The 17,174-nt window shown below is 31.1% G+C and overlaps 1 protein-coding gene and 1 pseudogene across 1 annotated transcript; both read right to left on the bottom strand.

The window, feature by feature from the left end:
- On the bottom strand, nt 1–1,369 carry LOC128173224 (uncharacterized). Its single transcript, XM_052838945.1, has 4 exons — nt 1,286–1,369; nt 743–896; nt 404–479; nt 1–157 (listed from the first exon to the last, which is right to left on the bottom strand). The coding sequence occupies exons 1-4, from the start codon at nt 1,325–1,327 to the stop codon at nt 52–54; spliced, it is 378 nt and encodes a 125-aa protein (XP_052694905.1). The 5' UTR covers nt 1,328–1,369; the 3' UTR covers nt 1–51.
- Nucleotides 1,370–6,317: 4,948 nt separating this feature from the next.
- Nucleotides 6,318–15,809, bottom strand: LOC128173216 (uncharacterized; annotated as a pseudogene).
- Nucleotides 15,810–17,174: the final 1,365 nt, after the last annotated feature.

Genomic DNA, 17,174 nt, shown 5'->3' with positions numbered 1-17,174 from the left:
AAAATATTTATTGAAAAAAATATTAAAAAAGAAATAGGTCGCCCGTTATGACTAGTACTTCTTGTGATGTTTTCCTGGGAGTGTGGATCCTCCACAGTAGGGGGTAACGTTGACTCTTCCAATAAAAAATCGAGCCTCGCATTCATTGCAGAAACCACTGAAAAAAGCCCCAAACAACACAATATAACAAACAAAAATCAAAATAGAAAGATAAATGAATGGATAAATGAATAGATAGATAGATAGATAGATAGATAGATAGACGGATAGATAGATAGATATATAGATGGATAGATAGATAAAAAAGATCGATAGATCGATAGATACAGAAACACATAAATGTAGATAAGTAGATGATAGATGATATGCATAGGAAATTACACAGGGATATATTTTTACTTACACACAACGAGCTTGTGGGTATCTCCTACATCTTGTGACTTGGCATGCAGGGACATAGCAAGCTATGCTGGAACAATCTACAAATATTTTGAAAATGCATTTAATTTAATTCCCTTTTCAAAGTTGACCAAAATTGAACTATACACATATCTTACAAATCAAGCCATGCTTTTTAAACCGTTTAAAAATTTTTTTATACATCAATATCAAAATGTTTTACGTAAAATCTTTTAAAATTGCAGCAAGAAAAAAATTCAATTGTTATTTTGTTTTGGATATCCAAAAATGCATATCGATTTCAAAATGTTTTTAGTCAAATCTAACTTTTAAAAGTACTTACATGGAGGGAGATTCAGATCGCCGCCATGCTGTTGGTATCCTCGCGATGGATAGTAAGGTCCGTATGATCCACCATAGTGTGTTTGTGTAGGATAATAATTTCTGCCTTTCGGATAGTAGTCCCCAGTATAAGAAATACCCTCGCAAGCCAGACCCTAGAATAATACAAAAGTCTTTATATTCCTGTTATATGCGATAAAAATGCAAGTTCAGATATGATTTGTCAAATGTATATGTATGGCTTAAAAAAAGAAACGTATCAATATACGGTTTTTTTACGCCATACATATACATTTGACAAATTAGTCTTTTTTTATTTTACGAGGATAAATGAAATTTTAAAAAAAAATGGTTGTGTAACACTCTCGAAAAAAAAAAAAGAAACATTTCAAATTAAAGAATAAATAATAGAAATGAAATGAAATTTTAAATGAAAAAAAAAAATTGAAGAATAATAAAAAGAAAAGAGATGAAATGGACGTCGATATCAAAGTTAGATATTAATAATACTTATAATCATTCAAAATTGTAAAAAAAACCTTACCAGAAGGGCTACACTCAGTATCACAGACAGAGTTGTTTGCATGGTTGTTAGAAATCTTGGACGAATAATGACTGGTGAAATCACTGTTTCTTATATAGTTACACAATGGGAAAACCAACCGATGTTCTTAAATTAACCGTGCGATGAATACGTTCAATTTTTGATTTGATTGAAGTTATGAGATACTGTAATTGCTTTTACAATTAATCATATATTACCACTTGTACTCTCTGATTTGAAAAAAAAGAATTAAATGTTTCCGCATTAAACGGTATTTTGATTGATAATGTTATTTAAATTGTCATGACATTTTTATTTAAACATTTAATTATAGCCGTTTTAAGTCAGGGATTATTTATGATTTATATTTATTTCACAATCCTTAAAAAAGGAAAGTTGAATCAGTGTTTACGTTAATTTTAATGAAACCGTATTGTTTAACTTATAAAAATTTGAAATAGTATCGATTTCACAATCAGATGTGCTGATTGTGTTGAAAAAACTGATTAATTATGTTATCGAAAAAATCATTTTAAAATAATATATAACATCATAAACGTTAATGAAATCTAACAGTTAATGTAGTAAATAATTTAACTCCTAATAAAAAGGCTATATTGAGCTGTTTTTGTGTTCGATTGTTAAAGTGTAATAACACAATAAAAATAATTCTGGTACAAAAAAATTATTTGGAAAAAAGTGTTGAATTTGTTCAAATGCTAGGTGTCATATTATATTGAAAGTTGCAATCAAAGCATAACATGAGAAATTTTTTCATTATTTTTCCCCAAAAAGGTCATATACCGTTTATCTAGTCCATGCTCCACCTAGTAAACATAAAAGAATGGGTGTAGCAACACAGATGACAATGTTCTGTTGTTTTAAGAATCAATTTTTCTTTTTCAAAAGAAATGTGTTGAAGTTTGTTCGAATGCTAGGTGTCATATTATTATGAAAGTTGCAATAAAAGTTTAAGATGAGAGAACTTTTTTTTATATCTTTTTTCACCTAAAAGGTCCATTTATCTAGTCCATGCTCCCCCCGGAAAACACAAAAAAAAGAAAGGGATGAAGCAACAGATATGGCAATGTTCTGTTGTTTTAAGTTTCATTTTTCAGCATTCTTCATATTTTTCACATATATTTACACTTGCAAGTGTTTATATAACTGACTGTTTGCAAAATACGCTATTATTCTTGAATAACAACATTATGAGCCAAGGGGTCATGATTAATCTAGGTCACTACTCTTGTAAATATAAGAAATCAGGTATCATTTTTTGGATGTACGGTTGATCCAAAAGTAATGTCACTAATGCGATAAAGTCGTGAAAAATCGACGTAAAGTGACAAAATTTCGAGCTGTGAGATATCCACCTATTTCAATTCAAATCTGAAAATTCTAATGCATAATGATAAATTTTCCTGAAAATAATATATTTTGAAGAGCGTGATTTAAGAATAGTCGTCGCAAGTTAGCAACGTCATTTCTAAATATTTGGCGTTCTGGTAAAATTACGCAATTTAGTTCTCTATAAACATTGGCCACGATGCCCTAATTTACCTTTTTGAATTATTTTTTCATAAAGTAACTAATTAGTCTTTTTGTAACCAATCGATTAGTATATTGGATTATTTAATATGCGATCAGTTTGTCAAGGTCTCTTTAGGACGTCATGAAAGTAGCTTTATGATATAGCTCATTACCTTAGAACCTTTCTTTAACTTTCCATCAGAGCGTATGTCTTCTGTCTGTTTAATATATTCATAAACATGTCATATGCCTTTTTAAAAGCGCTAAGCATAGCTCAGCGCTTTATTGTCGTTAGACTTCTACTTCCGGTGCAACGAATAACCGCCCCCTATGAGAAGAAGTTTAAATCATTTAAACTGGTTAGGAACCAGTTTCAGGAGTTGCACGGGCTAGTCCGGGCTACTTTGAATGACTTACATACATCATTGCAGGGGCTGCCACGCAGTGATGTGGAAATAAATTGCGTATACAGAAACTGAAATGTTATATACATATATCTTTTATATACCAACAGAAGCTGGGTTAGCGCTTTTCAGTACTATCAGTACTTTGATTAGATATTGGAACCACTTTAAGGGTGTCTTGTTCACCCGCTCTCAATTTTAGGTCGATATATCGTTTCCAGTACATCTTTCTATCCATCAAAGTAAAAAATGCATAGTATCACTTTTTGCATGGCCAGTTTTTTATACCTTGATCTAGAGACAAAGGCAATGGGTAGGTATCCGAAATGGACAGTAACGTTTCCTATTTTATTTAAAACAGTTAGAAAATGTCTATGATATATCTGATTTAAATAATGTGTTGTTTGGGGCTTTTTTTCAAATTTCGAAGCACGTAATTTATTCATAAATACACAATTTAAAAAGACGTAAATTCATGACGTGGCGATATCACGTACATGTATATATCATGCTATAAACATCGATATCTTGATATCTGTTTAACGAAATTTAATCAAATTTTAATTCGAATTTTTAATACAATGTCTCGCTCTAAATCATTCGTCTCTTGTGTTTTCATTGATGTAAATTATCATTAAATACTCTATCTGAAGTTTCAGCTTTCGCAACTATAACATGTAGCTTGATATTTCGATTATCAAATCATCATAAATGACTTAGTATCCAAGCTATATTAATGTACTATAAAGGGAATTTGTTTTTAAATTTCCCCCTCTCTTGCTTCAGAATTTAATACACAGTCAAACATAAAACGTTTACGGGGATTTAACGTTGTAAACGACATGAAGAGTACTCGAGTGATAATGTTATAAAAAGTGAGGAAGCGGTCCAGAGAATTCCTAAATGGATGAACGATGTCTGGTTTTCCCTATTGTATATTTCTATGTGAAATAGTGGATGTAAATATATCAAAATGGGTGTGTTTTTTTTCTTATAATTAGATGTTTAACAGGATGAGTGATTTGCATTTTTATGACAGCTCTTCAGGCGCATGTATACTATTTGATGAGGATTGATTAAAAAAATTGACACATAATGCAATGTTCTTCTCGTAGGTCAATAATACATCAAATTACTGGCAATGATAATTCTATTTTCAATTACAAATCAAATTAGAATTTGACTGATTGCAATGATTTACAAAGAAATCAAAATTTTAATGTCTGACAAATAGTTATTAAGCATTGCTTGATCATGGTTTTATTTTTGTAGCTGTCTTTGTTTAAAATAAAGGAACCATCAAAACAAGACCAATGCATTATCATATCTATAAATAAAAACGGCATTTTCATGTTTTTGATGAAAAGTGAATAATAAGTCTCAGCTCAGTCTTGTTTACTTGTGAATTAGCGTTATTGTTTATGATACCTATATCTGAATAACAGACGTTTTAATAAAAAAAAGTGTGCTAAATTTGTATTTGATATTTTGTACTAAATTCTATTTTGAATCTGAGTTTCAAAGAGAAATATGTAAGAAAACTGAATTTGACAACAGCAGGAACTTTAACGACCTAGGAACTAAAAAAAAAATTTGTTTGAAACAAAAGCTTTTTTTTTTTACTTTTCACAATGTGAATAAAAACATGACATAGGTCAATATCAAACAGTTATAAACTATCCACATGTGTATTTATTTTTAACTTTCCAGATGGTTAAATAGGAGGAACACTTCTGTGAACATTGTAATAATGGATACCAAAAGATGAAAAAGAAACCTTTTCAGCTTAAGGTACCTCACTACACCTACACTTACACTTTTTGAGACACTACGTCACAAGATACCCATTTAAATGTTTGTTAAACTGTTTATATCGTTCAATTTCGTTGTATATCGTTGTAGCTCAGGGGTTAAAGTATTGGGTTTCTGAACTGCAGATCATGAGTTCGAATCTGCCTGGATTTTTTTAAATGTAATTTTCCATCCAAGATTGCATATTGTTTGTCCTATTAGACTTAAATACTTCTTATCAATTATGATATCTATCATAATCAAGTACTTTTCTGCTGATTTGAGAAAATATTTCACGGTGTAGTGAGCCACCTGAAATCGCGAACATGCCCCTTCAAAATGCGTAGACCTTATGATATAATGACAGGTTCTTTGTCACTTTAACTCGATCGACAATTGAATGTCTAGTCCATCTGATTTTGTTGCATCTATTATATAAGAACGCTTTTGAATTACAAACGAGTGCATGCTATTTAAAAATGTTTGCACAGCTATCGTTTGACTGATATACTTGTATACACCGATTACTTCTCTTCTGTCGTTAACATTGTTTTCAGTCAGAGTTTATGACTCCTTTCCAATCCTGATTTTTTTCTATTTGCGTGCTTCAATAACGTTAAAAATGATATTATTGTTTACGTAAACTATTTATTCCCCCCCCCCCTCTTCCCCCGAATTTACCTTCAAACGACGTTTGAGTAAAATCAAATTATGCGGAAAGATATATTTAAAAGATTAACTGTAATGTTTATTAAAATGAACCAAATAAAGAATTATGTAACTTGATTATGTAATCTTTCTATAAGTAAAATATAGACTAAGAAAAACTTAAACCAATATTTAATTCAAAGTGTGATATATTGTAGTTAAAAGTTGAAAGTAGAAGAAAAACACTCAATATTTCCTGATAAATATTTTAATTAATCAATTGAAGTAGACATTGATCGTACAAAAAACCCCATTGGAAATGCATTCAAATTTCTCAAAAAAATTCAAAGTATATAACATTAAACAAGCATTCCACAAACATATCAAATAAAAAAATATTTTCTCCAAATAAATGAGACCATATAGCAAGGATTACAATGTACAAGATTTCAAAATAATTAAAAATGTTAATATATTTGAAATATGATTATGGGTTTTATGAATGAAAAACATTTAATAAAACTTAAGATATGAGCAAAAATGAACATGAGTAATTGGTATGAATAAGTTTAAACATAAATTGAAAAAAAAAATGTATTTTAGTTGTGAAAATGGTAACAAATTTATTCAAAATTAACGGTGATTTTTAAAAAATCTTAGATTTTTAGGCAAACAAATTGTATCATCTAACAATAAATAGGGGCAAAAATATCAGAATAATGCAATATGATCTCTAAGCTACAAAATGTCTCATTTTTGCAGACTTTTTTTCAATAGGTTTCTTCATTTGAATGATCAGATTCAGATGAGTCCGACGTGGACGACGATGACGACGACAAATCGTCTTTGAATTTAACTGAGAAATCTTCACCTTGGTCTTCTTCAAAAAGTTGAAGCGCAGTGTGAATACGATAACAAAAGGAAATCCACCTAGCATCGTGCTCGTTTGTTTCTTATTGTTTTTCATCATTGGAAGTGGATGTGTTTGCTGTTGCCTGTCTTTGAGAATTATCTATATCATGAGGATTCTTATTGTCCTTTTCGTCTTCACTCTCCTCTTCATACACTTCTGGGTTATTAGCGTAGACCATGCCAACAACGTCAACGTAGTTTTGCCGCAAAGAAAATACGAGCGATCCACTGTCGCCTTCTTCAGAAAAGTTTTTTCCCATGCCTTTTACAAGAAAAATGTACTCTCTGTTGTTTTCATCCGTTAGCTTATCATAATATTCTGAGCTGAGAATATAGCCATTTGTCAAATCAGTTTGGGCTCCAATTTTATGTACGACTCCAATATTTTCTAAGTTTTCGGCATGGACCCGTGCATTAATTTTCTTTTTCATAGTGTTTCGAAAGGCTACATCGCATTTGTCTAAGAATGTCTCCATAACTTCAATAGATGCAAAATCACAACTCTTTTCCCTTGTTGTGAACACACAGTTCCCAAACCCATTGCAACCTTGGGCGTTTTCTGTATACGCAACTTGATTTTCGTATGGAAAAACATGATTGCAAGTTAATGCAAATATTTTTCTTGCGTCGTCAGTTTTGGTAACAAATCCGCCAAGTGTTCCACAATTTTCGTCTTCATTTGGTATTTTTGAAATTAGAGGATCCCCCTGCTTCATAGTTGGCTTATCCCCCTGCTTCATAGTCGGCTTATCCCCCTGCTTCATAGTCGGCTTTTCCATTAACTTTCTCTTTTCTATTTCTAACAGATATTTTGAAAAAAATATCCTATTTATTTTTATTAACTCACTTTTCAGGTTCTCTTCATCAGTTGTTTTTGAGACAAAAACTTTAAATGTTATATTTCTCCATATTCCGAAAGAATGCACACACGGTGTTCTAAAAAGAATATATATATATATATATATATATATATATATATATATATATATATATATATATATATATTACAGCTTTACAGCTAATTCAAATACCAATTAGTATTTGTTGTATCCACGTAAGACATTGTCGTATAACAAAACTTAGTGCAATAAGATGTGCGTGTGATAAATGTTATAATCCGATAGATATTGCATTGAAAATATGTTCAAATTAACTTCATTTTCAAATATGTGGCATTTATCTGAGCATGGTGCATGTGGACAAAAATTAATAATAAGGAATGAAATTAATTGCAACCTTTTTCATACTTGTATATCATCGGATATTTCACCCCTAGTTTTGTTTTGTGTTTTATAACTGAATTATCATTTGAATGGGAAATTCCATACTTTTACGTTTTTCAATACAGACGCATTTTACTGGGGGGAAAAATCTTATCTCACGCCAGGAAATTGTAACAGGAGAGAGACAATTTGATGAGCTTTCGTTCAAAGGGTCTCTCGTTGCTGAACAGTCTTTAGGACTGGAGCTGTGGACCCTAATGTTAAAATGACCGCCATTCCTTAAAAGATCAAAGATGAAGTACGCTAACTTTTGCAGAAAAAAAAAATTTTAAACCAAGGGAGTATACCTAAAATACAATCAGATTGAAATACCAACAGGATTTGTTTGTAGGGATACAATTTCAACAATATAAAAAGGATTTGCAACATAATTAAATTCAAGTATTTTTTCTAATCGTATTTGTTTATCTGATGATATGATTGAAATTGAGCAAACAGAATCAGAAACAAACGATAATGATTTTAGGTTCTATTTAAAGAGGGATAAACGAGGGAGGAACGATTGATGAATACCATATATTAAATACTGTATTACTGAAATGTCAAAAAAAATACGTCTTCATCGTTTCCATTTACCTGAACAGGAACTCTTTAACATCATCTGGAATCATAGAGTTGGTACAATTACTTGGTAAAACGAATGGACCACCTCTTTTTCTGTTTGTGCAAAACGCCATTTGTTTCTGTATAGCATGTATCTCTGATATAATATCTGACCGACTTTCATTTGGACTCTGGATTTTAAAGTTTACCAACCAATCTTGTAACATTTGATGAAGAGGTTCTATCAGACAGGTAGTGATAGCGTCTTTAATTTGTTCCTTACAAAGATCAACAATGATAAAGGAATCGCCTGGTTCCTATGATGGCTGGATATATGTGACTGGACAAGAATCTTGTGGCAGGCTTTTTCTCTACGTAATATCTACAATTATTTTCACTATTTATCTTAACATTTGGTCAAAATTCATTATTTGAAAGCAAAATACCTATTTCTTTATTATTTTTCGTGTGAAAAGAACATGATTATGAAAACTACATACCTCCAAAGCTGATTCAGACGAAATGTCATTTTCGAAACATAGCAAAGGGGTGGTCGACCAAACGGAATGGTCCACTGGCATATCTGCCTTCCCTTTTTAGAGAAATGGTATCAAATTATATGCTAGAAAGTACATATATTATGACAAATCTTATGTATTTTCTTAGTGGAATGGAAAAAGGTACTCCACCTGTTCTTTTTGAGATAAGCTTAAGGTTGTCTGCAGTAAAATTTCCAACAATCCCAATTCTTAAAACGAAGACTTCCGGCATTGATGTTGTGTTATCCGTGATGTTTTGCAGTCCATCAACTCGAGATTTACAATCCCTAACGAGGTGATAGATGTGCGTAAACTGCTGAAAACCATGGCCTTCTTTGTAATAGATATAATATATTGGAGGCACAATTTGTGCTTCTGAAATAAACAAAATTTAAAAGTGCGATTCCCAGAAATAAAATATTGCTGTACATACTTTTTTCATAAAAATTGGTAGTTCAAATTCGTTTGAAACTCATAAAAATACAAACATTGCATCTTGAACAAAAGTGACTAAAAAGTACTTTGTTTATCTCTATTACTCTGTTTATTTTTTCAAAAATATGTTATTCTTTTCAGTAGGAGTGAAGATAATGATAAATAGCAGATTGCCTTCGAGTTTTTATACAGGAAAATGTGTGAAAAGTCGGGTCGGGTCCACAACGACATAAATATATCACGTGATAAGGCTATTAAGTCATTATTGGCGAGAACTCCTATTAAAAAAATGTAAAATGTGCTGTCTGCTAAGTCTTATCAAAAATTCGGAAAAATGTACCTTCTTCTTTCAGGCGCATCGTATCAATATCCTTGTCCCTGTAAATTCGTTGGTTTCGTCTTGATAATGAAGAACGCAAAATATTTTTTGTTTCATTCTGTAAAAAAGGTTGATATTATGCTTTTTTGTGACAAAATAATTATTTGGCCAGTTTTCATGTGAATTTTGAGCAAGTTTGACTGTGTTTCATTAAGTGGGTTGAGGTAGCTCGACCTATCAATATATTAAAAGTGTCTTCATTAAAAAAAGGTTTAACAATTAAAAATCCAATATATCGTGTCCTAACCATAAGCGCAAGTCTGGAATGTTCATAATCACGTTATATCACAAGTTCTTTAAAATACGTGAACAACGTGTATAAGCGCAAAAGAGTGGTCGGCATTATGATAGCGAGCTAATTTATTCGAAAGCAAATAAAGAATAAACAAATAAAAAATGGAGTCGGTGAGCTCTCAAAAGAGGTTATATTGACGTTCTTTTCGATTTTTTCTTTGATACGTTTTGAACATTGTAGTAAATTTGCTTAAATCAATTTTATAAACTTTTAATCATCGATAAAGAAAGTTCAAAAGGCATAAGGATATATTAATACGACTTTTACAATTAAGTTTGTAAAACAAAATTGCTGGCACGCCTTTATTTCCTTGATGTATACTTTTCCACGGCTCCAACAAAAGTGAATGCGTACAAGTATCGATCATTTCTCCTTAAATCAAATAACTCAATAAACACCAAAACTGATCTGTCGCATTTTTCACAAGTTATTCTTTTACTTATGTTATTATCATAACAAATTTTTCTTTTCTTTCCAATATCACTAAACAGGCGTTAAATGTGGCATTTATAGTTCTAAGAACATGAGCAATGAAATTGAATTATCAAACTTCTTCGTAGATGTTCAAGAATTCTTGCATGTTAAGCACTTCACTAGTTTACAAATAAATGTTTCTAAGGCATTTATGTTTATCTGACGAAACTGCAGACATTTTTGACTTTAATTTGAATTATTAATTTCATTGGAATCAGTCTTATTTAAAACATAAAAAACTTTGCAATTTTATAGAATGTTTAAGATTCTTTTGAATATTTTTGTTGTATAATCATTTCAAAAATACCTTACACTTTATCACTTAAAGTTGCCATTCTAAACTTGTATTTTATATCGTTTAGATATGCGGTTATAAATAGCAAATCTTTATCTCCTAGATATCTTTTTACAACCAATACATTTTTTTTTTAATTTCAAAAATCTAAACATTTCAAATTTTTTTTTTATTTTTAATTAGATAGCCCTATACTTATACATTTATATTTAGTATATAGATATACTTGTCTTCCTTTTCTTTTAATGATGTTTCGTTGAGTTGTAATCCATGCTCGTGAAGTATCTGCACATTTGCTTTGCATACATTCTGGAAATAGAGATTACTCCATATTCTTGGTCGTTGAATTGTGTTCTTTTTTTTAGTTTTACGAATGTTGTTAGATCCTTCCCAATATAATACATTTTTATACCCTAATACCTGTATAAAGCTTAAACTTAGAATGTCTATCCCTAATTACATACATCATATTACACTGCCATACCATAAACATTTATATCAGTTATAGTACACTTCTCGATTGTAATTTTGGAGTGAAATATGTATTTAAACGTTCCATTTAGTAAGTATCTTTAAATGAAAAATATCAGAATTATTGCCAGTGTAGTTCATTGGTGGGATTTCAATTTAACGTTGTAGAATTGGTGAGAAAAATATATTTCAATAACTTCCAATATATATTTTTATTATCTAAATGTGCATCACTCGAAGAGGAATCAAAGTTTTCATAGTACTTCGAATTAGCATACTTATTCATGTTGTTTGCCTTATTTTTTAATTTTCGATACATAAAACTATCTGAATCCTTGCATGAATTATGAGCCTTTTTTCTCAACATATTTCTGATACGTATAGATACGTATCATTAAAGCCATCCAGGGCTTTTCTCTCGGTCTAATGGTTGCAGGTTTTTTTTTCTAGCAAGCAGTTGCATCTGATTGACATTGCTTGGTTTGTAAAATTATTGGTTGCAGTAGCTATGTTATGAGTGTTATGATTGATTTTATCCTATTCATTTTCTTTGATGAGACCGTTTAATAGTTCAAAGTTTGCATTCTTAAAGTCTAGAAATTTTCTTTTGTATAAGTATATTAGAATTTTAATGAATGTATATATAAGTAGCGTTGTAATCCCATAGCGCATGTCTGAGTCTTGGGTTTGGATATCTGCTTACAAGAATATAGGACCTATTAAAGTACATGCGTGCACCGTGATCCTTGTAGGTGTACACATTGTATTTATTAGTTTGCTTGTGAATATAGTGTGGATCTAATGTGTGAAAATAAGGTTGAGAGAATTGACATTCAGATTGCCAAGAATCATTATGTTAGAAGATATATCATTTGTTTTTTCAATGGACCATGACAACATTTACAAAATATATTCTATTAGAATTTAGTCGTTGGTATACAAAGCATCAGACGCTTTTTAGTTTGTGTTACATTCAATCCATAAAATGTTTGTATTGCTAGGCTATAAATCATACCTACTAGATGAGAATATAAAGTAAAAATATATCATTACACCTCCTCTAAATGATGAGGCTAACCTTATCTTTAAGTACTTAGACTGACATTACTTATATTTGCATTCGAATGCAATAAGGAATCAATATAGTGTCTGATGATTCTTATATTAATATATATTATATCAAGATAATTTTAGCACAAGGACCTGGGTGAGTTTCAATATCATAAAAAACCCCAAAACATAGCAATTTACGTGAATACAGCAAGTTCATTCAAACAGGTCATGTAATGAATGCTAAAAATCTACAATAGTTTGTGCTCTGAGTTAAAAATCATTATATCACTTTGTCTTCAACTCTCAAACGGACCATATCGTTTTACCTGTGTAATCCAGTTGAAATTTCTTAAGGTCTGACAATGTGTCTTCAAAGTTTTCTTCGGTTATGATCTAAAAAGTAAATCATGCACAGATCCAAGACAGAAATTGGCAGATTTAAGCAAGAATTCACTTTATGATAAAAAAAAAGCTTTTCTTACATATTATAGCTCTGTGTGATTAATTTATTACAATTTATATTTAACTTATTGTTGCAGAAAAAATACCTCATTATCATCTGTAAAATAAGTAAAAAGCTTATTTGGTAAAGACCACGCTCTGTCTCGATAATCTAAAACAGGAATTATAGATAAATCATTAACATATCCCGTTAGTTTTTCTTATCAACACAATATTGAGATATATAGAAAAGTAAACATTATTTAAATGAAGATATATATATATATATATATATATATATATATATATATATATATATAACACTTTTTTTTTAGCTCAACGTCCGCCCCGACCGAGGCTTGAACTCACGACCTCTGGAACCCATTTACCTATCAGTGAGCGGCCACCGCGCTAACCACTCGGCCATCTTGGCAAGACAAACTTTGCTTTCGATGACGAACGGAACCGAGCGCGCTGGCCGCGCATTATACAGTAGTTTGAGATACAGGTGGAATACAGTTAAACAACAATTTGAGAGAATCGGAACGATACACAACCACTAATTTCTGAGGAAAATTTCTAATTACATCATTTGCATTTTTCTACATATTGGTGTTTTCAAAGATTCCGACCCTTTTCATAAGTTTTTACACTTTAAGATCCCCCCCCCCCTTATTTCCTGCATAGGGTTGACATTCAGTATCATGTGCATATTTTACCATCACATGTTAGGAAATTACCAATGTATGGTTTTCCTATGTTCCATCCACCGAATTTTTATGTTATTTTACCTCACGTCTGTAACTTGCAAATTGCAAATTCACTGTGCTAAGTCAACTCAACCGTCTTAGCCGAAAGTTTTGCATTTAGTTCTGATTCTCATTTACTTAACTTTAGGGGCCTGTATACTGCATATGCCAATTTCAACAAGAGACATCCCTTTAACTAATTATAATTATCAAAATCATTTCATGAATTCTAGCAACATTCATAAGCCTTCAAGTACAGCAACTCTCAATTCAACAAAAATATTGACTGGTATTTTTATCGAAAACCGGGTACTTCCTCCCAAAGTGTCTCTTGCTACCTTTGACTTCCACTACCATTCTAGAGAACATTTTGTCTTGGAATTAGATAGCTTATGCAATTCTGAAAAAATATACCACATTTTCCAATTCCATTGATGTTTTAGAAAAATATGGCCATTTAAGTGAGCCCATATTTCCACTCTCCTCTATATCACACAGATTCATAGGGCTCTCCTTAAAAATAGTTTCTCAAATCAGCAGAATATGACTTGATTGTGATTGATATCATAATGAATAAGAAGTATTTAAGTCAAGTGGGCAAAAAATGTTTAATTTTGGATGAAAAAATTACATTTTCGAAAATTTGATTCAGTAAACGTGAAGAAAAGCTCCAGGCGGATTCGAACTCATGATCTGCAGTTCAGAAGCCCAATACTTTAGCCACTGAGCTACGACGATATACAACCTAATCGAACGATATGAACACTTTAACAAAATATTTAAATCGCCATCTTGTGACGTGGTGTCTTAAAAAGTACAGGTCTGGGTGTAGTGAGGTACCTTAAGGATTACGTATACTCAGGGGGCGTAAAAATCCCATTAATAGGAACGAAAAACTACTTATTGCACGTAGTAGCCATACTATTGTGGTGCTTTTTTTCTACTGTTAAATAACTAGGAAAAGGATCTAATTTTTAATGCCAGTGACCTCTGTGTGTAAGAATTCCCAACCCATTCCAAGGTTGTTTTTTAAATTATGAGAAACAATAAAACAATTTGGTGGTTAGAAAATTATAAGATACGAAAGCTCATAGTTTAAATTTGATCCAGTCCGAATTTCCTCTACCAATTATCATTTCTTTCCCAATTTTTGATCGAATATTTAAAACAACTGACTAATAGGAGCTTCAAACCTTTGACTGCCTATAACTATTTTTGTTGTCTGTATTCTGTTGACATTAACATTATATAAGGTCAAATATCAAATGTTTAAGATATTCTATCTGAAATTAGTGTTATTTATTTCCTTTAGATTTTTCCATTTATGTGCCAGCCAGTGATATAAAATTATACACGAGATAATCATAAAACTTGTAAAACGATACGAAAAAACGCAAAAACCCCCTAACTTTCGCAACTACGTGACTTCGTAATACATGTTCATTTGTAGCAGGAGACATCTAAGAATTCCATTAAACGTGTTTTAATTCCAATGTTTTTCTACATTGTTGATACATTTAAACAATTAAATGTAAAATAGGTTGTTTCTTTTTCATTACAAAAGTAACAGATATTCTTTCAATTTGAAATGTAGTTTTATATATCCAACATTTAATAACACCGAAGACATTTGGAAAGAGGAGTAAGGAGTAAAAACGTAGGTTTTTTTGTTGTTGTTTTTTTAACATTTTGTATACTATGATAAATGCATTTGTCTGCATGTTAACTTCATTTGAAAGAAAAATATGCTTTGTTTAATAAAATGGGTTATATTAGTCAGATTGCTTATGTTATTTCTTGAAACAGACAGCCAGCAGAATTGCTGCAAATTTATAAAAATGATTAAATTGATTAAAAGTGTTTAAAGATATGTATTCCTACCTCAGTAATAAACTTATTTATTGTCATCGGGATAGGAAATACTTTCTTTCTAAGACAGTTATCTATAACTGGCCCATCTTACCTAAGCTGTAGATCATTAAATTTTTCGTCTATCAATATTTGCTTACAAGTACAACGATGAAGGCATTGGAAAGACGGTTTAGTTTACTATATTTTGTTTAAACTGCATATCACTACTGATTTTTATACCAGTCGAATGATAATTTTCGATAAAAAAAAAATGTTACTTACTCATTCTGATTCCACACCCCAGTGATCTATCATTTAAGTGTTAGGCAATTCAGCGACAACTTTAAAGAAGAAATTTTGAAAACGTAACTATATGTTTTCATTTTAAATAAGCTCTCAGGTTATCATGCGATGAAATGCAAACTAATATTTAAACAAAAAAATCCAGTTTTGTGATTTTTTCTGAAATCTGTATGTAATATAAGCTACAGTAGAAGAATCAACATGGTAAAGTAATCATATAGATACCATAATGCCAACGTTCATGTTATCCCATATATATATGTCTTCTTAATTATATCATTTGAAGGAGCATCTGTTTACCAGGGATAAATTTCTCCGCGGTTAATATTGCATGTGTTACTTTATATACATGCATGTAAGTAATGCAGATTACGCATATTGATGTCAAAGCTGCCTTTCACTAAATAAGTAATGAGTGTGTGATTTAATCTTTTATGATGTTACCACGATGTTTTTTGATGTTAAAAGACGCAAACACGTTGTTAGAATATCAAATGCACAATGCACTTTGTGCATGGTTATTTTATCTTCATATTTACTTTAAATATTTAGCTTCAAAGAGATTGTTTTACTGAAATCTGATTCTTATATTGCGCAAAAGTGTGTTGTACGTTAATGACACCTACTATGAAAAATCAATATCTGAAAGACCAAATCTCGCTTTCAGGAGTGGGATATAAATCACAAAATGATTAAACATAGATTTAAATATAATTCCCAAGTTTTTCGCATAAAGCGAATAAGAATTGCATGGTTAAAGAAGTGAAACGATAAGGTTTTTGAATAAGAAAACACGTTTTAGAATATAAATAACAAGTCTTTAGCCGAGACGAAGTCGGGGTAGCTTATGCTATACCCCCCCCCCAGTGTGCGTCTGGATGTGGTTTAAGTTTTTCCCCACAGAAGCTTTCTAACCGAAAAACCTGTTGTATACGTACATGTTGTAGCTTTTCTTCTCGGAGGCGAAAAGCTTCTATATAGTAGATTTTCCATCGCGTTTTTTGGATCAGATTTTATAAAAATCATTACTTAAAAACCAATAAGGATTTAATCAATGTTTGTACACTCAGGTTGCATATACCTGAAATCCTCTGTACAGGTTGAGTTCCGTTTTACGGATTTAATACCAATGTTGAAAATTGAACATACGTATCAAGGAATACATAGAACTTAATTTAGGTAAATATTTGATAAATGATCTGGTTTGACAAGATGCATATACATAACTCACATGCAAAGCTCTGTGTTCTGAATATGTAAAAAAAATCTTGACTAGCAAATCGTAAAAATACTTTACAAAATCATGAAAATCCTCATGTGTGTGTGTGTGTGTGTGTGTGTGTGTGTGTGTGCGCAGTGTGTATTGGGGGGGGGGGGCTGGGGGGCTGGGGGTTGTATTATTTGCGTTCCACTGTTCATTTCGATTCCTTATTTTTAATTTATTTTTTGATGAAGCTGTAAATACACTAATCAAAATATGTTTGACTATT

The sequence above is a fragment of the Crassostrea angulata genome, chromosome 2 (assembly GCF_025612915.1).
Source record: "Crassostrea angulata isolate pt1a10 chromosome 2, ASM2561291v2, whole genome shotgun sequence".
Lineage (NCBI taxonomy): Eukaryota > Metazoa > Mollusca > Bivalvia > Ostreida > Ostreidae > Magallana > Magallana angulata.
Note: the sequence above shows the minus strand (reverse complement) of the source record. Positions and strands in the feature narration are given on the sequence as shown.